This window comes from Oncorhynchus clarkii, chromosome 5, assembly GCF_045791955.1.
Source record: "Oncorhynchus clarkii lewisi isolate Uvic-CL-2024 chromosome 5, UVic_Ocla_1.0, whole genome shotgun sequence".
Classification (NCBI taxonomy): Eukaryota; Metazoa; Chordata; class Actinopteri; order Salmoniformes; family Salmonidae; genus Oncorhynchus; species Oncorhynchus clarkii.
Window position 1 is genome coordinate 93,710,020 of NC_092151.1, and position 24,590 is coordinate 93,734,609.

General features: G+C 44.4%; 1 protein-coding gene across 1 annotated transcript in view; it reads left to right on the plus strand.

Annotated features, from left to right (window-relative positions):
* LOC139409805 (ras-related protein Rab-6A-like) overlaps positions 1 to 19,816 on the plus strand; it is a 72,775-nt gene extending 52,959 nt beyond the window's left edge. The window contains exons 3-5 of the mRNA XM_071155181.1: positions 14,703 to 14,756; positions 18,195 to 18,300; positions 19,677 to 19,816. Coding sequence (XP_071011282.1) covers positions 14,703 to 14,756; positions 18,195 to 18,300; positions 19,677 to 19,816 — 300 coding nt within the window. The remainder of the gene's footprint in view (positions 1 to 14,702; positions 14,757 to 18,194; positions 18,301 to 19,676) is intronic.
* The last annotated feature ends 4,774 nt before the right edge of the window (positions 19,817 to 24,590 follow it).

The window sequence follows — 24,590 nt, forward strand, 5'->3', positions numbered from 1 at the left end:
GGCAGGCGTCAGCACCTGGCAGGAAGTCTCTCTGCCTGGCAGAACACACTACAAGGCTCGGAGATCCAGGCGGGAAGTCTCTCTGCCTGGCAGAACACACTAAAAGGCTCAGGGATCCTCCGGAGGCTTGGAGCTGCTCTCCCAACTGACTGAGCTGTCACTCAGACATACAGAGCTGGGCACTGGCCTGTGACAAGACAGACACTCTGGACCTTTGGAGGTCTGAACGTGTCTGGTGTATTGAGAGAGAGAGAGAGAGCGACAGAGAGAGAGAGAGAGAGATAGAGAGAGAGAGAGAGAGAGAGTAGAAAGAGAGAGAGAGAGACAGAGAGAGAGAGAGACAGAGAGAGGGTAGAGAGAGAGAGAGTAGAAAGAGAGAGAGAGAGAGAGAGTAGAAAGAGAGAGAGAGAGTAGAAAGAGAGAGAGAGAAAGAGAGAGAGTAGAAAGACAGAGAGAGAGTAGAAAGAGAGAGAGACAGCGAGAGAGACAGAGAGAGAGAGACAGAGACAGAGAGACATAGAGAGAACAGAAAGAGAGAGAGAGAGAGAGAGAGAGAGAGACAGAGAGAGAGTAGAAAGAGAGAGAGAGAGAGAGTAGAAAGAGAGAGAGAGAGTAGAAAGAGAGAGAGAGAGAGAGAGAGAGAGAGAGAGAGAGAGAGAGACAGAGAGAGGGTAGAGAGAGAGAGAGAGAGTAGAAAGAGAGAGAGAGAGAGAGAGAGTAGAAAGAGAGAGAGAGAGTAGAAAGAGAGAGAGAGAGAAAGAGAGAGAGTAGAAAGACAGAGAGACAGAGAGAGAGTAGAAAGAGAGAGAGAGAGAGAGACAGAGAGAGTAGAAAGAGAGAGACATGCAGAATTCTGCAAAAATATCCTCTGTGTACAACGTAGAACACCAAATAATGCATGCATAGCAGAATTAGGCCGATACCCACTAATTATCAAAATCCAGAAAAGAGCCGTTAAATTCTACAACCACCTTAAAGGAAGCGATTCCCAAACCTTCCATAACAAAGCCATCACCTACAGAGAGATGAACCTGGAGAAGAGTCCCCTAAGCAAGCTGGTCCTGGGGCTCTGTCCACAAACACAAACACACCCCACAGAGCCCCAGGACAACAGCACAATTAGACCCAACCAAATCATGAGAAAACAAAAAGATAATTACTTGACACATTGGAAAGAATTAACAAAAAAACAGAGCAAACTAGAATGCTATTTGGCCCTCAACAGAGAGTACACAGTGGCAGAATACCTGACCACTGTGACTGACCCTAACTTAAGGAAAGCTTTGACTATGTACAGACTCAGTGAGCATAGCCTTGCTATTGAGAAAGGCTGCCAAATGCAGTCCTGGCTCTCAAGAGAAGACAGGCTATGTGCAGACTCAGTGGGTATAGCCTTGCTATTGAGAAAGGCAGTTGTAGGCAGACATGGCTCTCAAGAGAAGACAGGCTATGTACAGACTGCCCACAAAATGAAGTGGAAACTGAGCTGCACTTCCTAACCTCCTGCCCAATGTATGACCATATTAGAGACACATATTTCCCTCTGATTACACAGATCCACCAAGAATTCAAAAATAAACCCAATTTTGATAAACTCCCATATCTCCTGGGTGAAATTCCACAGTGTGACATCACAGCAGCTAGAGAGAGAGAGATAGAGAGAGAGAGAGAGAGAGAGAGAGAGAGAGAGAGAGAGAGAGAGTGGAAAGAGAGAGAGACAGAGAGAGAGTAGAAAGAGAGAGAGAGAGAGAGAGAGAGAGAGACAGAGAGAGAGACAGAGAGAGAGAGACAGAAAGAGAGAGACAGAGACAGAGAGACAGAGAGAGAACAGAAAGAGAGAGAGAGAGAGAGAGTTTGCCGGTGTGTGCGTGCATGTTGTATGTTATTAGGATCCCCATTAGCTGTAGTGAAAGCAGCAGCTACTCTTCCTGGGGTCCACATGAAACATGACATAATACAGAACATTAATAGACAAGAACAGCTCAAGGACAGAACTACATACATTTAAAATGTCACACTGCAGCCTATGTATCAATACATATTCACAAAACATATAGGTTTTAAATAAGGGGAGAGGCGTTGTACCCGTGAGGTGTTGCGTTATCTGTTTTTCAAAGAAAAACAGGTTTTCTGTTCACTTGAGCAATCTGAAATCATGGCTCTAAATATGGAATACGTTGTCTTGAACTGTGTGTGTGTTTGGGAGTTGGCCGTGGGGAGACATGATGAAGAGCTATATCATTCAGACTCCCTGTGTATTATGCAGGGATTTAAATCTTTGAGCGTTTTTTTGTCCAAACAGTGAAAAAAAAAATGAAAAAATAAAAATAAATAACAGATTTTTTTTTATATATATATATTGTATAGATATATTTTTTGTGCATGAATTTTCTGGATATAGTAAACTGCTTTCAATGTTAACTAAAATGACTAAAACGGTAATGTCTGCTTCCAACTCACACTCTCAAACACGTAGATCCCCTGAACTCAGCTCACTCTCCAGATCACACTCTCAAACACGTAGATCCCCTGAACTCAGCTCACTCTCCAGATCACACTCTCAAACACGTAGATCCCCTGAACTCAGCTCACTCTCCAGATCACACTCTCAAACACGTAGATCCCCTGAACTCAGCTCACTCTCCAGATCACACTCTCAAACACGTAGATCCCCTGAACTCAGCTCACTCTCCAGATCACACTCTCAAACACGTAGATCCCCTGAACTCAGCTCACTCTCCAGATCACACTCTCAAACACGTAGATCCCCTGAACTCAGCTCACTCTCCAACTCACACTCTCAAACACGTAGATCCCCTGAACTCAGCTCACTCTCCAACTCACACTCTCAAACACGTAGATCCCCTGAACTCAGCTCACTCTCCAGATCACACTCTCAAACACGTAGATCCCCTGAACTCAGCTCACTCTCCAGATCACACTCTCAAACACGTAGATCCCCTGAACTCAGCTCACTCTCCAGATCACACTCTCAAACACGTAGATCCCCTGAACTCAGCTCACTCTCCAGATCACACTCTCAAACACGTAGATCCCCTGAACTCAGCTCACTCTCCAGATCACACTCTCAAACACATAGATCCCCTGAACTTAGCTCACTCTCCAGATCACACTCTCAAACACGTAGATCCCCTGAACTCAGCTCACTCTCCAGATCACACTCTCAAACACGTAGATCCCCTGAACTCAGCTCACTCTCCAGATCACACTCTCAAACACATAGATCCCCTGAACTCAGCTCACTCTCCAACTCACACTCTCAAACACGTAGATCCCCTGAACTCAGCTCACTCTCCAGATCACACTCTCAAACACGTAGATCCCCTGAACTCAGCTCACTCTCCAGATCACACTCTCAAACACATAGATCCCCTGAACTCAGCTCACTCTCCAGATCACACTCTCAAACACGTAGATCCCCTGAACTCAGCTCACTCTCCAACTCACACTCTCAAACACGTAGATCCCCTGAACTCAGCTCACTCTCCAACTCACACTCTCAAACACGTAGATCCCCTGAACTCAGCTCACTCTCCAGATCACACTCTCAAACACGTAGATCCCCTGAACTCAGCTCACTCTCCAGATCACACTCTCAAACACATAGATCCCCTGAACTCAGCTCACTCTCCAGATCACACTCTCAAACACGTAGATCCCCTGAACTCAGCTCACTCTCCAGATCCCAATCACCTGAATTCTGATCACCTGTTCACACACCTGTGTGTCATTATCACACTATTTAGTTCAGTTCTTTGCACCTCATCATTGTGTGGTATTGTTTGTTTTGTGACTCCTAGTTGGTGCTCATGGTTTTCCCTGTAATTTAATCCTCCTGTGTATGATAGTTTTCGCCTGCCTCACTAACGACACCTTTTGTGTACCTGCTGTACATAGTCTATCGGTAAATAGCCCACCCAATTTTACCTACCTCATCCCCATACTGTTTATATTTATTTACTTTTCTGCTCTTTTGCACACCAATATCTCTACCTGTACATGACCATCTGATCATTTATCACTCCAGTGTTAATCTGCTAAATTGTAATTATTCGCCTACCTCCTCATGCCTTTTGCACACAATGTATATAGACTCTCTTTTTTTTTCTACTGTGTTATTGACTTGTTAATTGTTTGCTTATGTGTAACTCTGTGTTGTTGTCTGTTCACACTGCTTTGCTTTATCTTGGCCAGGCCGCAGTTGCAAATGAGAACTTGTTCTCAACTAGCCTACCTGGTTAAATAAAGGTGAAATTAAAAATAAATAAAATAAATAAATTGCCTATTCCCTGCCTGTACTTTAGCCTAGCGGATTTCCTATTGCCTGATCTCCCGGACGACGTCACTAGCCTTTTCCCTGCCCGTACTGTTGCATACCAGTACATACCAGTACATACCAGTACATACCAGTACATACCAGTACATACCACGGCTCCTGCCACGCTCCTGCCATGTTGTTTTAGTTCCATAAGAAACTCTGTGTGTCTAACTCCCGTGTGTGTGTGTGTAGTGGTGCTGTGACATCACAGTCTCTTTGCGTCGTCGTGACGACTCAGAGCTTCTACAACGGAGGAAATTAGGCAGCAGGTGTAAACTGAACCGTGCTCTCTAGTAGAAGTCGTTCAGGCTCTTGAAGTGCCGAGTCTGATTGGTTACTGCAGGATCGTCCTGGATACCGGGGCCATTTAGAAAATGGGTCGGGACAGGAGACCTATTAGACAGTAGGGTAGTCTATGGGTGTTGACTTAATGGCACATTAGTCCCTATATAGCGCACTACGTTTGAACAGGGTCTGTATTAGGTCTTTGGTAAAAACGTAGTGCACATACGTATGGGATATAGGTTGTCATTTCAGACACACCCTATTGGTCAGGGTAGTGATCTCCAATAGGTCCATTGATCCTGTCTGCTGCTGGAGGCACAGAGTGCTCCATATCCTCTTCTATCAAACAGACAACTGTATTCTCTGTTCGGGCCAGACAACTGTATTCTCTGTTCGGGCCAGACAACTGGTTCTGCCTGTGACTGCGTTTGTAGTTCCGCACCGGTCGATACAACAGGATGTGTTGCATTCAAATCTGTCTATCACACGTCAATATATAACTTTTTTAAAGACCTTGCAGGGTGGACTCAGAAGCGTATTGATTAGACTCCCAACTGTCGACTGTACTGACTATACTGTGGTATACCGTACCTTTAAATGTACATCAGAAGGTTGGTTTACAGTCCGTCTGTCCACATGTTTGTTGACAGTTGTCCCAGTGACATCATGGACATTCTATTGCAGTCCGACATCAAACTTGTCGTCGTCATTAGGAACATAATTCTAAACACCAAAACGCCAGTTTGCATGACATCGGCAGACTGGCGGTTCGAATAGCATACCTGCTCTGTTTGAACACAAATAAACAAATCTGTTTAAAAATGTAACTACAATATGTTCATCTAGCAAGCCAGGCAACTAAAAGTATCTTTTGAAACAATGTTTTGGTTCATTGCTAGCTTGTTAGCTAGCTAGCTGGCTAGCCTGTTCAAAAATGATGAGCACAACATATCTATAACAATAATGAATTACAAGATCATTATTTACAAGGTAATGACAAGCAAAAAAACACACAAAAAAAGGCTAATTTACAGTTGTGAATGTGACAACACAAAAAAGCAGAACATTCTGTCTGTACAATTTATTGACGCCGTCGCAACGACAGAGTCAACGTTGAAACTGTTTCATGTCTGTGCGACAAGAAAACAGAAACTCACATTGACGGTCTAACAGACAGAGTATAAATGTAATGTTATTTTGACCAGAGACACTTGTCGAATTCTCAAATCAAAATCAAATCAAATCAAATTTTATTTGTCACATACACATGGTTAGCAGATGTTAATGCGAGTGTAGCGAAATGCTTGTGCTTCTAGTTCCGACAATGCAGTAATAACCAACAAGTAATCTAACTAACAATTCCAAAACTACTGTCTTGTACACAGTGTGAGGGGATAAAGAATATGTACATAAGGATATATGAATGAGTGATGGTACAGAGCAGCATAGGCAAGATACAGTAGATGGTATCGAGTACAGTATGTACATATGAGATGAGTATGTAAACAAAGTGGCGTAGTTAAAGTGGCTAGTGATACATGTATTACATGTTACATATTACAATTCTCATTTGTCTACAGACACGACGTTAGACCAAGTATAAACCCGCCTTTTACTTATCAACCGATGTCATCCCGGCCTTCTGTTCTGAAGCTACAGTTCCTTTTTCTTTTTTTTTTAAGGTAATCAATGATTGAGAAGAAAAAAAAAGTTGTTGGCTGGAACATTCCAAGGCCAATGCCATTGGTTGTTATCAGAGAAATGGTCCTATTGATTCCTGGTTGTCTGACTTAGCTCCACCAATACTGGTAGATACATTAACACTGGTAGATAAATTAACACTGGTAGATAAATTAACACTGGTAGATAAATTAACACTGGTAGATAAATTAACACTGGTAGATAAATTAATACTGGTAGATACATGAACACTGGTAGATACATGAACACTGGTAGATAAATTAACACTGGTAGATAAATTAACACTGGTAGATAAATTAACACTGGTAGATAAATTAATACTGGTAGATACATTAACACTGGTAGATAAATTAACACTGGTAGATACATTATCACTGGTAGATAAATTAACACTGGTAGATACATGAACACTGGTAGATACATGAACACTGGTAGATATATTAACACTGGTAGATACATGAACACTGGTAGATAAATTAACACTGGTAGATAAATTAACACTGGTAGATAAATTAACACTGGTAGATACATGAACACTGGTAGATAAATTAACACTGGTAGATACATGAACACTGGTAGATACAGCATGAAAGATGCCACTATGGATGGACCTGACAGTCCACCTCCCCATTTTGATACCCTTAAAAGAGGAAGTTAGATAACATGGTTACTGTAGATACATAGAAGATTCTAGCTATTCTTCATTCTAGAGGTAAAATTGATTTCTCTTGAGAATTTTGTTCTTATAGCCTACTTTTTTTTTTAGGAGTGAGACGATTTTCAGACTGCGAAATATGGGTGATCAGTATTTATTTCTAGGCGATGTAGTAAACTATAGCCTAAACATATTTCCTTACAACTGCCCAGATAACTGCACATACATAGGCTATATAGCCTGCTGTATTTAATTGAGACAGCACGCGCACCTGATCTCGCAGGCCTTGCATAAGTATTCATCCCCCCCTTGCCGTTTTTCCTATTTTGTTGCATTGCAACCTCTAATTTCAATGGATTATTATTTGGATTTCATATAATGAATATACACAAAATAGTCCCAATTGGTGAAGTGAAAAAAATGTTTTAAAATATTTAAAAAACTTAAAAACGTAAAAGTGGTGTGTGCATATGTATTCATCCCCTTTGCTATGAAGCCCCTTTGCTATGAAGCCCCTTTGCTATGAAGCCCCTTTGCTATGAAGCCCCTTTGCTATGAAGCCACTAAATAAGATCTGGTGCAACTAATTACCTTCAGAAGTCACATAATTAGTTAAATAAAGTCCACCTGTGTGCAATCTAAGTGTCACATGATCTGTCACATGATATATATGTCTCAGTATATATACACCTGTTCTGAAAGGGCCCAGAGTCTGCAACACCACTAAGCAAGGGGCACCACCAAGCAAGCAGCACCATGAAGACCAAGGAGCTCTCCAAACAGGTCAGGGACAACGTTGTGGAGAAGTACAGATCATGGTTGGGTTATAAAAAAGTATATGAAACTTTGAACATCCCACGGAGCACCATTAAATCCATTATTAAATATGGAACGAATATGGCACCACAAACCTGCCAAGAGAGGGCCGCCCACCCAAACTCACGGACCAGGCAAGGAGGGCATTAATCAGAGAGGAAACAAACCTGCCATGAGAGGGCCGCCCACCAAAACTCACGGACCAGGCAAGGAGGGCGTTAATCAGAGAGGCAACAAAGAGTCCAAAGATAACCCTGAAGGAGCTGCAAAGCTCCACAGCAGAGATTGGAGTATCTGTTCATAGGACCAGTTTAAACCGTACACTACACAGAGTTGGGCTTTACGGAAGAGTGGCCAGAAAAAAAGCCATTGCTTAAAGAAAAAAATAAGCAAACACGTTTGGTGTTCACTAAAAGGCACGTGGGAGACTCCCCAAACCTATGGAAGAAGGTACTCTGGTCAGATGAGACTAAAATGTAGCTTTTTGGCCATCAAGGAAAACGCTATGTCTGGCACAAACCCAACACCTCTCATCACCCCGAGAATACCATCCCCACAGTGAAGCATGGTGGTTGCAGCATCATGCTGTGGGGATGTTTTTCATCGGCAGGGACTGGGAAACTGGTCAGAATTGAAGGAATGATTGATGGTGCTAAATACAGGGATATTTTTGAGGGAAACCTGTTTCAGTCTTTCAGAGATTTGAGACTGGGACAGAGGTCCCTACGCATACTGCTAAAGCAACACTCAAGTGGTTTAAGGGGAAACATTTAAATGTCTTGGAATGGCCTAGTCAAAGCCCAGACCTCAATCCAATTGTGAATCTGTGGTATGTCTTAAAGATTGCTGTACACCAGAAGGAACCCATCCAACTTGAAGGAGCTGGAGCAGTTTTGCCTTGAAGAATGGGCAAACATCCCAGTGGCTGGATGTGCCAAGTTTAAAGAGATGTACCCCAAGAGACTTGCAGCTGTAATTGCTGTACAAGATGGATCTACAGAGTATTGACTTTGGGGAGTGAATAGTTAGTTATACACGCTCAAGTTTTCAGATTTTTTTTGCCTTATTTCTTGTTTGTTTCACAATTAAAATGTATTTTTGCATTTTCAAAGTGGTAGGCATGTTGTGTAAATGAAATGATACACCCCCCCAACTCTGATACACCCCCCCCCCCCCCAACCCCCCAAGTATTCACCCCCCAACAAAATAGGAGAAATGCCAAGGGGGGGTGAATACTTTCGAAAGCCACTGTATGTCTGCTGAACTGGAAGCAACAAGTATGCTAACAGCGACACTTGCTATGTTTTGCATAGAGGATATAGCATACGTACCTTTTAGGAGACAAATAAATGGGCCATTAATACCAGGACGCAACATTCGCCATTTTCCTTTTCAATGATGATTCCATTTTCTGATTGCTATTGGTTTGAGTACCTTCCACTTCTTTCCATTATCAAAAAATGTATTGACAGACACTGTCGTAAATTACAGTTGCATCATATTTAAGATAATTTCATATTTAAATTCACTGTCACGTGATTCTCCACCCCATGTAGACGCCCTACTCTACAGTATTTCGATGAGACCAGACATACTAGACACACTTGAACTACCACCCCAAACTAGGAGAGGAGAAGTTGACGCAGTGAATTCTGTCTGAATAATGAAACAAACAACAAAAAAATGTTATTTTAATACAATAGGTAGGCTAATGCATACAAAGCAAAAAGATGACCGTTTCCAACTAACCTGCGGGGAAATAAAAATATTACCATTCCAAAGTCGTCTGTCTGACTGCCCGCAGCATGAAAAATGCCGACTGGAATGCAGTTCTCTATTTCCTACAACCCTTATGAAAAAAAAACACACATTTCACTTTCTGGCTAATGGTGCCTGGGGTTCTAATTCAGAACAAATCTCTTTCCTGATATTAGAACCGTTCTGTTCCCCATCTTCTCCCAGCGATCGTTGGTTCAATCCCTCTCCTCCCAGCGATCATTGGTTCAATCCCTCTTCTCCCAGCGATCATTGGTTCAATCCCTCTTCTCCCAGCGATCATTGGTTCAATCCCTCTTCTCCCAGCGATCATTGGTTCAATCCCTCTTCTCCCAGCGATCATTGGTTCAATCCCTCTTCTCCCAGCGATCATTGGTTAAATCCCTCTTCTCCCAGCGATCATTTTTTAAATCCCTCTTCTCCCAGCGATCATTTTTTAAAATCCCTCTTCTCCCAGCGATCATTGGTTCAATCCCTCTTCTCCCAGCAATCATTGGTTCAATCCCTCTTCTCCCAGCGATCATTGGTTTAATCCCTCTTCTCCCAGCGATCATTGGTTCAATCCCTCTTCTCCCAGCAGTCATTGGTTGATTATCTCTTCCTCCAGCAGTAATTGGTTGATTCCCTCTCCCCCCAGCAGTCATTGGTTGAGAGGCCATGCAGGATCCGGAAGCTGGGGCTTTCTTTAACGATGATGTGTGATTGGTTAATAATGAAAGAGTTACTGAATTATTTAGTCTGCATGGGAGTCTGTTTGTGCAGCGCAGCACAGTGCTTCTCTCTGTGTGTGGCATTCTATATATAACCCAGAGAGGATGCCTGGCTCTGCCGTTCAAAATTAAAACAACAAACACCTCTGTGGCTTTGCTTTCAACATGACTTTATCTAATATTGAGGAATGCCAACTGTTTGATCCCTTCATTTCATCACGCTATTTAATTCTTCGTAACACATCTCCTTCAGGGTTTTCAACCCAATCTGACTAAAGAGCTTTCTTGATAGATGACCATCGTCCTGCACTATGTTTTAGATATTTCTTTATTCTTTATCTAGAGACAATTAGGTTACAGTGAGAGTCTAGATGATCTGGCTGTGGGAGAATAGAGAAGAAGGATACATATATTAAGTAATGCTCCTAATGCCAGAGGAGCCTGAGTGAGTATTACTGCCCTCCGCAGTGGCTGGCATCGACAGGGTAATGGGATCGAGATCAAGCTGCTGGTGGCCAGTTCTGTTGGAGTGGGCAGACCAGGCAGGGGGTACCCCGCTGGGCAGCAGCACTGTGTCCAATACTGCAGGCTCTGATACTGCAGGCTCTGATACTGCAGGCTCTAATACTGCAGGCTCTAATACTGAAGGCTCCAATACTGCAGGCTCTAATACTGCAGGCTCTAATACTGCAAGCTCCAATACTGCAGGCTCCAATACTGCAGGCTCTAACACTGCAGGCACTATTACTGCAGGCTCTAATACTGCAAGCTCCAATACTGCAGGCTCCAATACTGCAGGCTCCAATACTGCAGGCTCCAATACTGCAGGCTCTAATACTGCAGGCTCTAATACTGCAGGCTCTAATACTGCAGGCTCTAATACTGCAGGCGCTATTACTGCAGGCGCTATTACTGCAGGCTCTAATACTGCAGGCGCTAATACTGCAGGCTCCAATACTGCAGGCTCTAATACTGCAGGCTCTAATACTGCAGGCTCTAATACTGCAAGCTCCAATACTGCAGGCTCTAATACTGCAGGCTCTAATACTGCAGGCTCTAATACTACAGGCTCCAATACTGCAGGCTCTAATACTGCAGGCTCTAATACTGCAGGCGCTGTTACTGCAGGCTCTAATAGTGCAGGCTCTAATACTGCAGGCGCTAATACTGCAGGCTCCAATACTGCAGGCTCTAATACTGCAGGCTCTAATACTGCAGGCGCTAATACTGCAGGCTCCAATACTGCAGGTTCTAATACTGCAGGCTCTAATACTGCAAGCTCCAATACTACAGGCTCCAATACTGCAGGCTCTAATACTGCAGGCTCTAATACTGCAGGCGCTATTACTGCAGGCTCTAATAGTGCAGGCTCTAATACTGCAGGCTCTAATACTGCAGGCTCCAATACTGCAGGCTCTAATACTGCAAGCTCTAATACTGCAGGCTCTAATATGGCACGCTCCAATATTGCAGGCTCCAATACTGCAGGCTCCAATACTGCAGGCTCTAATACTGCAGGCTCTAATACTGCAGGCTCTAATACTGCCGGTGCTATTACTGCAGGCTCTAATAGTGCAGGCTCTAATACTGCAGGTGCTAATACTGCAGGCTCCAATACTGCAGGTTCTAATAGTGCAGGCTCTAATACTGCAAGCTCTAATACTGCAGGCTCCAATACTGCAGGCTCCAATACTGCAGGCTCTAATACTGCAGGCGCTATTACTGCAGGCTCTGATAGTGCAGGCTCTAATGCTGCAGGCGCTAATACTGCAGGCGCTAATACTGCAGGCTCTAATAGTGCAGGCTCTAATAGTGCAGGCTCTAATACTGCAGGCTCTAATACTGCAGGCTCTAATACTGCAGGCTCTAATAGCGAAGGCTCTAATAGTGCAGGCTCCAATACTGCAGGCTCTAATACTGCAGGCTCTAATATTGAAGGCTCTAATACTGCAGGCTCTAATACTGCAGGCTCTAATACTGCAGGCTCTAATAGTGCAGTCTCTAATACTGCAGGCTCTAATACTGCAGGCTCTAATACTGCAGGCTCTAATACTGCAGGCTCTAATAGTGAAGGCTCTAATACTGCAGGCTCTAATAGTGAAGGCTCTAATACTGCAGGCTCTAATACTGCAGGCTCTAATAGCACAGTCTCCCCTGTCTTCGAGGCTCCACACTGCAGGTTTAGTGATTAGGGAACATTATAAGACTAGTGGATTACTGTTCATTATTATTCTGGACTATCCCATTCCCCATCTACAATACATTACACTGCCAGTGTATTAGTCATCGTTTTCCAGTGTTTGCTGTTAAAAAACATTATGAACACTCTGTTCTTCCCATGACATCGACCGACCAGGTGAATCCAGGTGAAGTCTATGATCCCTTATTGATGTCACCTAAATCCACTTCAATCAGTGGAGGTGAAGGGGAGGAGACAGGTTAAAGAAGGATTTTAAAGCCTCGGGACAATTGAGACATGGATTGTGTGTGTGTACCATTCAGAGGGTGAATGGGCCAGACAAAATATTGAAGTGCCTTTGAACGAGGTAGTAAGTGCCAGGCACAACGGTTGGTGTCAAGAACTGCAACGCTGCTGGGTTTTTCACGCTCAACAGTTTCCTGTTTGTATCAAGAATGGTCCACCACCCAATGGACATCCAGCCAACTTGACCCAACTGTAGGCAGCATTGGAGTCAACATGGACCAGCATCCCTGGTGAACGCTTTCGACACCTTGTAGAATCCAACTCAATATTAATAAGGTATTCTTAATGTTTTGTGTAGACGTTAATCTACCACTCTGCTGGCATTATCTAACAATAATGTGTAAAGATGATAGATTCGTTAGCTATTCATATTAATTGCTATAACCTGCTACGAATGTAGAAGATGCAATGCACAGAAGCAGCTTCTTGAAATCATGTGTAGCTTCCTATCAGATATTCTGAGTACTTCAGTACATGTTCAGCATCAGGTCTATTGGCAGGATTAGACACAATCGCCTGGCCGCTCCGACTGTACACAAGGCTAATCCCATCAGATATGTAGTGTACCATGTTCAGTCAGATATCTACTGTACTGGGTTCAGTCAGATATCTACTGTACTGGGTTCAGTCAGATAGCTACTGTACTGGGTTCAGTCAGATATCTACTGTACTGGGTTCAGTCAGATATCTACTGTACTGGGTTCAGTCAGATATCTACTGTACCGTACAGGGTTCAGTCAGATATCTACTGTACTGGGTTCAGTCAGATATCTACTGTACTGGGTTCAGTCAGATATCTACTGTACTGGGTTCAGTCAGATATCTACTGTACTGGGTTCAGTCAGATATCTACTGTACCGTACAGGGTTCAGTCAGATATCTACTGTACTGGGTTCAGTCAGATATCTACTGTACTGGGTTCAGTCAGATATCTACTGTACTGGGTTCAGTCAGATATCTACTGTACTGGGTTCAGTCAGATATCTACTGTACTGGGTTCAGTCAGATATCTACTGTACTGGGTTCAGTCAGATATCTACTGTACTGGGTTCAGTCAGATATCTACTGTACTGGGTTCAGTCAGATATCTACTGTACTGGGTTCAGTCAGATATCTACTGTACCGTACAGGGTTCAGTCAGATATCTACTGTACTGGGTTCAGTCAGATATCTACTGTACTGGGTTCAGTCAGATATCTACTGTACTGGGTTCAGTCAGATATCTACTGTACTGGGTTCAGTCAGATATCTACTGTACTGGGTTCAGTCAGATATCTACTGTACTGGGTTCAGTCAGATATCTACTGTACTGGGTTCAGTCAGATATCTACTGTACTGGGTTCAGTCAGATATCTACTGTACTGTACTGTACTGGGTTCAGTCAGATATCTACTGTACTGTACTGTACTGGGTTCAGTCAGATATCTACTGTACTGTACTGTACTGGGTTCAGTCAGATATCTACTGTACTGGGCTCATTCAGATATCTACTGTACCATACTGGGTTCAGTCAGATATCTACTGTACTGGGTTCAGTCAGATATATTCTGTAATGGCTTCAGTCAGATATCTACTGTACTGTACTGGGTTCAGTCAGATATATTATGTACTGTACTGGCTTTAGTCAGATATCTACTATACTGTACTGGGTTCAGTCAGATATGTACTGTACTGGGTTCAGTCAGATATATTCTGTACTGTACTGTCCTGTACTGGCTTCAGTCCGATATCTACTGCTACTGTACTGTACTGGGTTCAGTCAGATATCTACTGTACTGGGCTCAGTCATATCTACTATACTGTACTGGGTCCTCCACAGTCCTCAAGGCCATTAACTCTCCACAGTCCTCAAGGCCGTTAACACTCCACAGTCCTCAAGGCCGTTAACACTCCACAGTCCTCAAGGCCGTTAACACCATTTTCTTCTCATTTCAGGCCACAATCGGAATAGACTTCCTATCAAAAACGATGTACTTGGAAGACCGAACGGTATGTAGCTCAATCTAAACTTCCGTTTCAATGTCAACACCAGGTCCACACCTTGTCCCTGTGCAATATCGTCACCTCAGTGTTAGATATACAGGTGTGTTAGATATACAGGTGTGTTAGATTTACAGGTGTGTTAGATATACAGGTATGTTAGATATACAGGTGTGTTAGATTTACAGGTGTGTTAGATATACAGGTGTGTTAGATATACAGGTGTGTTAGATATACAGGTGTGTTAGATATACAGGTGTGTTAGATATACAGGTGTGTTAGATATACAGGTGTGTTAGATATACAGGTGTGTTAGATATACAGGTGTGTTAGATTTACAGGTGTGTTAGATATACAGGTGTGTTAGATATACAGGTGTGTTAGATATACAGGTGTGTTAGATTTACAGGTGTGTTATATATACAGGTGTGTTAGATATACAGGTGTGTTAGATATACAGGTGTGTTAGATTTACAGGTGTGTTATATATACAGGTGTGTTAGATATACAGGTGTGTTAGATATACAGGTGTGTTAGATATACAGGTGTGTTAGATTTACAGGTGTGTTATATATACAGGTGTGTTAGATATACAGGTGTGTTAGATATACAGATGTGTTAGATATACAGGTGTGTTAGATTTACAGGTGTGTTAGATATACAGGTGTGTTAGATTTACAGGTGTGTTAGATATACAGGTGTGTTAGATATACAGGTGTGTTAGATATACAGGTGTGTTAGATATACAGGTGTGTTAGATTTACAGGTGTGTTAGATTTACAGGTGTGTTAGATATACAGGTGTGTCAAACGTCACCTCAGTGTTAGATATACAGGTGTGTTAGATATACAGGTGTGTTAGATATACAGGTGTGTTAGATATACAGGTGTGTTATATTTACAGGTGTGTTAGATTTACAGGTGTGTTAGATATACAGGTGTGTTAGATTTACAGGTGTGTTAGATATACAGGTGTGTTAGATTTACAGGTGTGTTATATTTACAGGTGTGTTAGATTTACAGGTGTGTTAGATATACAGGTGTGTTAGATTTACAGGTGTGTTAGATATACAGGTGTGTTAGATATACAGGTGTGTTAGATATACAGGTGTGTTAGATATACAGGTGTGTTAGATTTACAGGTGTGTTAGATTTACAGGTGTGTTAGATATACAGGTGTGTCAAACGTCACCTCAGTGTTAGATATACAGGTGTGTTAGATATACAGGTGTGTTAGATATACAGGTGTGTTAGATATACAGGTGTGTTATATTTACAGGTGTGTTAGATTTACAGGTGTGTTAGATATACAGGTGTGTTAGATTTACAGGTGTGTTAGATATACAGGTGTGTTAGATTTACAGGTGTGTTATATTTACAGGTGTGTTAGATTTACAGGTGTGTTAGATATACAGGTGTGTTAGATTTACAGGTGTGTTAGATGATGGAGGGATTGTGTGTTCCTGGTGTAACTCGGGCAGTTGTTGTTGCCATCCTGTACCTGTCCCGCAGGTGTGATGTTCGAATGTACTAATCCTGTGCAGGTGTTGTTACACGTGGTCTGCCACTGCGAGGACGATCAGCTGTCCGTCCTGTCTCCCTGTAGCGCTGTCTTAGGCGCCTCACAGTACGGACATTGCTATTTATTGCCCTGGCCACATCTGCAGTCCTCATGCCTCCTTGCAGCATGCCTAAGGCATGTTCACGCAGATGAGCAGGGACCCTGGGCATCTTTATTTTGGTGTTTTTCAGAGTCAGTAGAAAGGCCTCTTTAGTGTCCTAAGTTTTCATAACTGTGACCTTAATTGCCTACCGTCTGTAAGGTGTTTGTGTCTTAACGACCGTTCCACAGGTGTATGTTCATTAATTGTTTATGGTTCATTGAACAAGCATGTGCAACTGTGTTTAAACCCTTTACAATGAAGATCTGTGAAGTTATTTGGATTTTTACTAATTATCTTTGAAAGACAGGGAACTGAAGAAGGGACGTTTCTTTTTTTGTTGATGAGTTTAGGTGTCCCAAATGGCACCCTATTCCCCATAGGGCTCAGTAGTGCACTACATAGGGAATGGGATGCAGTCCACGGTTTGTGGGTTATAAACCCTTAAGTTATACAGTGATTGGTCCACACACACACACACACACACACACACACACACACACACACACACATCATTTGAAGTAGGCCTGACATTGATGTCATGTTCCACGGTATAAGAAATGTAAATGTATTCAATGTAACGTGTGTATGTCTGTCTGAGCTGAATCACGGATTTTACATACCCTGACATTGAGAAGGTGTCAATGGGGATACAGGGGCGTGAGTTTATGTTAATATACTTTGTGTTGGTACTACTTTGTGTGTGTGTGTGTGTGTGTGGTGTGTGTGTGTGTGTGTGTGTGTGGTGTGTGTGTGTGTGTGTGTGTGTGTGTGTGTGTGTGTGTGTGTTTGTGTGTGTGTGTACATTGGTTGCCTGTGTGTGTGCCTGTGTGTGTGTGTGTGTGGTGTGTGTGTGTGTGTGTGTGTGTGTGTGTGTGTGTGTGTGTGTTTGTGTGTGTGTGTGTGTGTGTACATTGGTTGCCTGTGTGTTTGTGTGTGTGTGTGTGTGTGTGTGTGTGTACACTATATGCGTTCCAGTGATGTACAATACGCCAGTGTGAACATGGTGAGTAATCTGACAGTGCTCAGGTGTGTCTCTGATCCCCAGGTGTGTCTCTCTGATCCCCAGGTGTCTCTCTCTGATCCCCAGGTGTGTCTCTCTGATCACCAGGTGTGTCTCTGATCACCAGGTGTGTCTCTCTGATCCCCAGGTGTGTGTCTCTGATCCCCAGGTGTGTCTCTCTGATCCCTGGTGTGTCTCTCTGATCCCCAGGTGTCTCTCTGATCCCCAGGTGTGTCTCTCTGATCCCCAGGTGTGTCTCTCTGATCCCCAGGTGTCTCTCTCTGATCCCCAGGTGTGTCTCTCTGATCACCAGGTGTGTCTCTGATCACCAGGTGTGTCTCTCTGATCCCCAGGTGTGTGTCTCTGATCCCCAGGTGTGTCTCTCTGATCCCTGGTGTGTCTCTCTGATCCCCAGGTGTCTCTCTGATCCCCAGGTGTGTCTCTCTGATCCCCAGGTGTGTCTCTCTGATCCCCAGGTGTGTCTCTGATCCCCAGGTGTGTCTCTGATCCCCAGGTGTGTCTCTGATCCCCAGGTGTGTCTCTCTGATCCCCAGGTGTCTCTCTGATCCCCAGATTTCTCTCTGATCCCCAAGTGTCTCTCTGATCCCCAGGCGTCTCTCTGATCCCCAGGCGTCTCTCTGATCCCCAGGCGTGTCTCTGATACCCAGGCGTGTCTCTGATCCCCAGGTGTGTCTCTGATCCCCTGGCGTGTCTCTGATCCCCAGGTGTCTCTCTGATCCCCAGGTGTCTCTCTGATCCCCAGGTGTGTCTCTCTGATCCCCAGGTGAGGTTGCAGCTGTGGGACACGGCAGGACAGGAGCGCTTCAGGAGCCTCATACCCTCCTACATACGAGATTCTACTGTGGCTGTGGTGGTTTATGATATTACAAGTGAGTGGGGATCACTCGCACGCACACACACACACACTCCCTTCATGGCTCCCTTCATGGCTCCCTAACATGGCTCCCTTCATGGCTCCCTTCATGGCTCCCTTCATGGCTCCCTTCATGGCTCCCTAACATGGCTCCCTTCATGGCTCCCTTCATGGCTCCCTAACATGGCTCCCTTCATGGCTCCCTAACATGGCTCCCTTCATGGCTCCCTAACATGGCTCCCTAACATGGCTCCCTAACATGGCTTCCTTCATGGCTCCCTAACATGGCTCCCTAACATGGCTCCTAACATGGCTCCCTAACATGGCTCCCTAACATGGCTCCTAACATGGCTCCTAACATGGCTCCCTAACATGGCTCCCTAACATGGCTCCCTTCATGGCTCCCTAACATGGCTCCCTAACATGGCTCCCTTCATGGCTCCCTAACATGGCTCCCTTCATGGCTCCCTAACATGGCTCCCTAACATGGCTCCCTAACATGGCTCCCTAACATGGCTCCTAACATGGCTCCCTAACATGGCTCCCTAACATGGCTCCTAACATGGCTCCTAACATGGCTCCCTAACATGGCTCCCTAACATGGCTCCCTTCATGGCTCCCTAACATGGCTCCCTAACATGGCTCCCTTCATGGCTCCCTAACATGGCTCCCTTCATGGCTCCCTAACATGGCTCCCTAACATGGCTCCCTAACATGGCTCCCTAACATGGCTCCTAACATGGCTCCCTAACATGGCTCCCTAACATGGCTCCCTTCATGGCTCCCTAACATGGCTCCCTTCCTGGCTCCCTAACATGGTTCCGTAACATGGCGGCAGGTAGACTTGTGGTTCGAGCTTTAGACCAGTAACCAAAAGGTTGCTGGATCGAGTCCCGGAGCTGACGAGGTAAAAATGTGCCGCTCTGCCCCTGAACAAGGCAGTTAACCTACTGTTCCCCTGTAGGCCGTCGTTGTAAATAAGAAATTGTTCTTAACTGACTGGCCTAGTTAAATAAAGGTTAAATTTAAATCCCCGAAGGCTGTTTTTAAGTTTTCACCTTGAAGCGAACGAGCAGTGGGTGTTTCTTGTCAAGTCGCTTTAATATGGTACGACCTTTGAACCCAGGAACACACAGTCCTGCGTTCTGAACGGGAACGGGGGGTGTGTCAAGGTCAATAGGAATGGATTGATAGGAATATTACCAAACCCACATAGAAATTGTCTTAACATTTTGATCATCTTATATCTGAGAACCATATGCAAATTAAATTACTGAATATTTAAGTTATACAGTGTATGCACAACCATTCTTTGTCGACAGGCACGTTTAAACAATATCTGATATTTCAATCCACTTGAAATACTATTGTACTTCTGCTGTTCCTCCACAGATGTGAACTCCTTCCAGCAAACGTCCAAATGGATCGACGACGTCAGAACAGAGAGAGGAAGTGATGTCATTATCATGCTGGTCGGCAACAAAACAGACTTGGGAGATAAGAGGTGTGTGTGGCGTTCCGTTCAGTCATGATTTCTGTAGCAGCCTCTTGCATTTCATGCTGTGTTCAGAAGCGCAGGGGTCTTATTTATGGACCAGGGCGGAGACGAGGCTTTTTACTGTGTGTGTTTTTCATGCTTCAGCCACATTTAATTAAAACATGAGACGTAGAGTAGTATTGCCTCGGGTTAGTCCGTCTCACTGCCTTTCGATGTGCCCTCAGCATCCCGTCCAACAAACCCAATGACACCACTGCCAGGTAGGCGCTGTCACAGCCGTGCTAAACCACCACAAACAAATCCTACATCTCTATTTGTTTTTAAATTGTATTTTATATACATTTAAATCATTTATCAGACGCACTTATCCAGAGCGATTTACAGTAGTGAATGCATTTTTTTTCTTCTATCTTTCCGTACTGCTCTCCCTGTGGGAATCGAACCCATAACCTTGGCGTTGCAAGCGCCGTGCTCTGCCAACTGAGCCACACGAGACCAAATGGCTCTCTATTCCCTTTACAGTGCCCTGCATTTGACCAGAGGCCTATGGGTACAGTAAAGCACTATAAAGGGAACAAGGTGTTATTTGGGACGTGAACAAAACCCAACTTCACAGTGATGGTCAGCACCTTTAAGCCAGGCGCGGTAATGATACCTTTTACAGGGTCGTTAACATGGCAGGCAGAGCTGGCGGAGGATAGGTTAGGATACACCTCTGCCTCTGCTGTAGCCGATATTCCCACCGGCATGCTCACATCTCAGAGCCAGAGGCTAAATCCCAAATAGAACCCTATTACTTACACAGTGCACTACTTTTGACCAAAACCCTGGTCGAAAGTAGTGCACTATATAGGGAATAGGGTGCCATTTGGAAAGCTCACCAGTGTCTAATTGATCTAGGGAAGGCAGATAAAGTGCTGTGCAAGGCAGTTTCCTGAGTTAGACTGACTGGATCAGTCAATTAACATTCAAGGAAGGCGGCCATAACGGCAGATAAAAGCTATGGGACAGGGATTAGAGAAGACTATGGGACAGGGATTAGAGAAGACTGTAGGACAGGGTTTAGATCAGGCTGTAGGACAGGGATTAGATTAGGCTGTAGGACAGGGATTAGAGAAGACTATAGGACAGGGTTTAGATCAGGCTGTAGGACAGGGATTAGATCAGGCTGTAGGACAGGGACTAGATCAGGCTGTAGGACAGGGATTCGATCAGGCTGTAGGACAGGAACTAGATCAGGCTGTAGGACAGGGACTAGATCAGGCTGTCGGACAGGGATTAGAGCAGGCTGTAGGACAGGGTTTAGAGCAGGCTATAGGTCAGGGATTCGATCAGGCTGTATTACAGGGATTAGAGAAGGTTGTAGGACAGGGACTAGATCAGGCTGTAGGACAGGGACTAGACCAGGCTGTAGGACAGGGATTAGAGCAGGCTGTAGGACAGGGTTTAGATCAGGCTGTAGGACAGGGTTTAGATCAGGCTGTATTACAGGGATTAGATCAGGCTTTAGGATAGGGATTAGATCAGGCTGTGGGACAGGGACTAGATCAGGCGGTAGGACAGGGTTTAGATCAGGCTGTAGGACAGGGATTAGATCAGGATGTAGGACAGGGTTTAGATCAGGCTGTAGGACAGGGATTAGATTAGGCTGTAGGACAGGGATTAGAGAAGACTATAGGACAGGGTTTAGATCAGGCTGTAGGACAGGGATTAGATCAGGCTGTAGGACAGGGACTAGATCAGGCTGTAGGACAGGGATTAGATCAGGCTGTAGGACAGGAACTAGATCAGGCTGTAGGACAGGGACTGGATCAGGCTGTCGGACAGGGATTAGAGCAGGCTGTAGGACAGGGTTTAGAGCAGGCTATAGGTCAGGGATTCGATCAGGCTGTATTACAGGGATTAGAGAAGGTTGTAGGACAGGGACTAGATCAGGCTGTAGGACAGGGACTAGACCAGGCTGTAGGACAGGGATTAGAGCAGGCTGTAGGACAGGGTTTAGATCAGGCTGTAGGACAGGGTTTAGATCAGGCTGTATTACAGGGATTAGATCAGGCTTTAGGATAGGGATTAGATCAGGCTGTGGGACAGGGACTAGATCAGGCGGTAGGACAGGGTTTAGATCAGGCTGTAGGACAGGGATTAGATCAGGATGTAGGACAGGGTTTCGATCAGGCTGTAGGACAGGGACTAGATCAGGCTGTAGGACAGGGACTAGATCAGGCTGTAGGACAGGGACTAGATCAGGCTGTAGGACAGGGATTAGATCAGGCTGTAGGACAGGGACTAGACCAGGCTGTAGGACAGGGAATAGAGCAGGCTGTAGGACAGGGTTTAGATCAGGCTGTAGGACAGGGTTTAGATCAGGCTGTAGGACAGGGTTTAGATCAGGCTGTATTACAGGGTTTAGAGCAGGCTGTAGGACAGGGTTTAGATCAGGCTGTATTACAGGGATTAGATCAGGCTGTAGGACAGGGTTTAGATCAGACTGTAGAACAGGGACTAGATCAGGCTGTATTACAGGGATTAGATCAGGCTGTAGGACAGGGTTTAGATCAGGCTGTAGGACAGGGTTTAGATCAGGCTGTATTACAGGGTTTAGAGCAGGCTGTAGGACAGGGTTTAGATCAGGCTGTATTACAGGGATTAGATCAGGCTGTAGGACAGGGTTTAGATCAGGCTGTAGAACAGGGACTAGATCAGGCTGTATTACAGGGATTAGATCAGGCTGTAGGACAGGGTTTAGATCAGGCTGTAGGACAGGGATCAGGCTGTAGGACAGGGATTAGATCAGGCTGTAGGGCAGGGATTAGAGAAGGCTGTAGGACAGGGTTTAGATCAGGCTGTAGGACAGGGTTTAGATCAGGCTTTAGGATAGGGATTAGATCAGGCTGTAGGACAGGGACTAGATCAGGCGGTAGGACAGGGTTTAGATCAGGCTGTAGGACAGGGAATAGATCAGGCTGTAGGACAGGGTTTCGATCAGGCTGTAGGACAGGGACTAGATCAGGCTGTAGGACAGGGACTAGATCAGGCTGTAGGACAGGGACTAGATCAGGCTGTTGGACAGGGATTAGATCAGGCTGTAGGACAGGGATTAGATCAGGCTGTAGGACAGGGATCAGGCTGTAGGACAGGGATTAGATCAGGCTGTATTACAGGGATTAGAGAAGGTTGTAGGACAGGGATTAGATCAGCTAGCTACCATATGTGAGATTTTGATAAAAACAAAATGCTACTTTGTAGACATGGTGCAGTGTGTTAAGACAGGGCTGTCTTGTAGACATGGTGCAGTGTGTTAAGGCTGGTGTGTAGACATGGTGCAGTGTGTTACGACAGGGCTGTCTTGTAGACATGGTGCAGTGTGTTAAGACAGGGCTGTCTTGTAGACATGGTGCAGTGTGTTAAGACAGGGCTGTCTTGTAGACATGGTGCAGTGTGTTAAGACAGGGCTGTTGTGTAGACATGGTGCAGTGTGTTAAGACAGGGCTGTCTTGTAGACATGGTGCAGTGTGTTAAGACAGGGCTGTCTTGTAGACATGGTGCAGTGTGTTAAGACAGGGCTGTTGTGTAGACATGGTGCAATGTGTTAAGACAGGGCTGTCTTGTAGACATGGTGCAGTGTGTTAAGACAGGGCTGTTGTGTAGACATGGTGCAGTGTGTTAAGACAGGGCTGTCTTGTAGACATGGTGCAGTGTGTTAAGACAGGGCTGTTGTGTAGACATGGTGCAGTGTGTTAAGACAGGGCTGTTGTGTAGACATGGTGCAATGTGCTAAGACAGGGCTGTCTTGTAGACATGGTGCAGTGTGTTAAGACAGGGCTGTTGTGTAATACTGTCAGGTGGTAGTATACTGTAAATACTGTTAATACTGTCAGGTGGTAGTATTCTGTAAATACTGTCAGGTGGTAGTATACTGTTATACTGTCAGGGGGTAGTATACTGTAAATACTGTCAGGGGGTAGTATACTGTTATACTGTCAGGTGGTAGTATACTGTAAATATTGTCAGGGGGTAGTATACTGTAAATACTGTCAGGTGGTAGTATACTGTAAATACTGTCAGGTGGTAGTATACTGTTATACTGTCAGGAGGTAGAATACTGTAAATACTGTCAGGGGGTAGTATACTGTAAATACTGTCAGGGGGTAATATACTGTAAATACTGTCAGGTGGTAGTATACTGTTGTACTGTAAATACTGACAGGTGGTAGTATGCTGTTATACTGTCAGGAGGTAGTATACTGTAAATACTGTCAGGGGGTAGTATACTGTTATACTGTCAGGAGGTAGTATACTGTAAATACTGTCAGGGGGTAATATTCTTTAAATACTGTCAGGTTGTAGTATACTGTTATACTGTAAATACTGTCAGGGGGTAGTATACTGTAACTACTGTCAGGGGGTAGTATACTGTTATACTGTAAATACTGTCAGGTGATAGTATACTGTTATACTGTCAGGTGGTAGTATACTGTTATACTGTCAGGTGGTAGTATACTGTAAATACTGTTAATACTGTCAGGTGGTATACTGTTATACTGTAAATACTGTCAGGTGATAGTATACTGTTATACTGTCAGGGGGTAGTATACTGTTATACTGTCAGGGGGTAGTATACTGTAAATACTGTCAGGTGGTAGTATACTGTTATACTGCCAGGGGGTAGTATACTGTAAATACTGTCAGGTGGTTGTATACTGTAAATACTGTCAGGTGGTAGTATACTGTAAATACTGTCAGGGGGTAGTATACTGTTATACTGTCAGGTGGCAGTATACTGTAAATTCTGTCAGGTGGTAGTATAC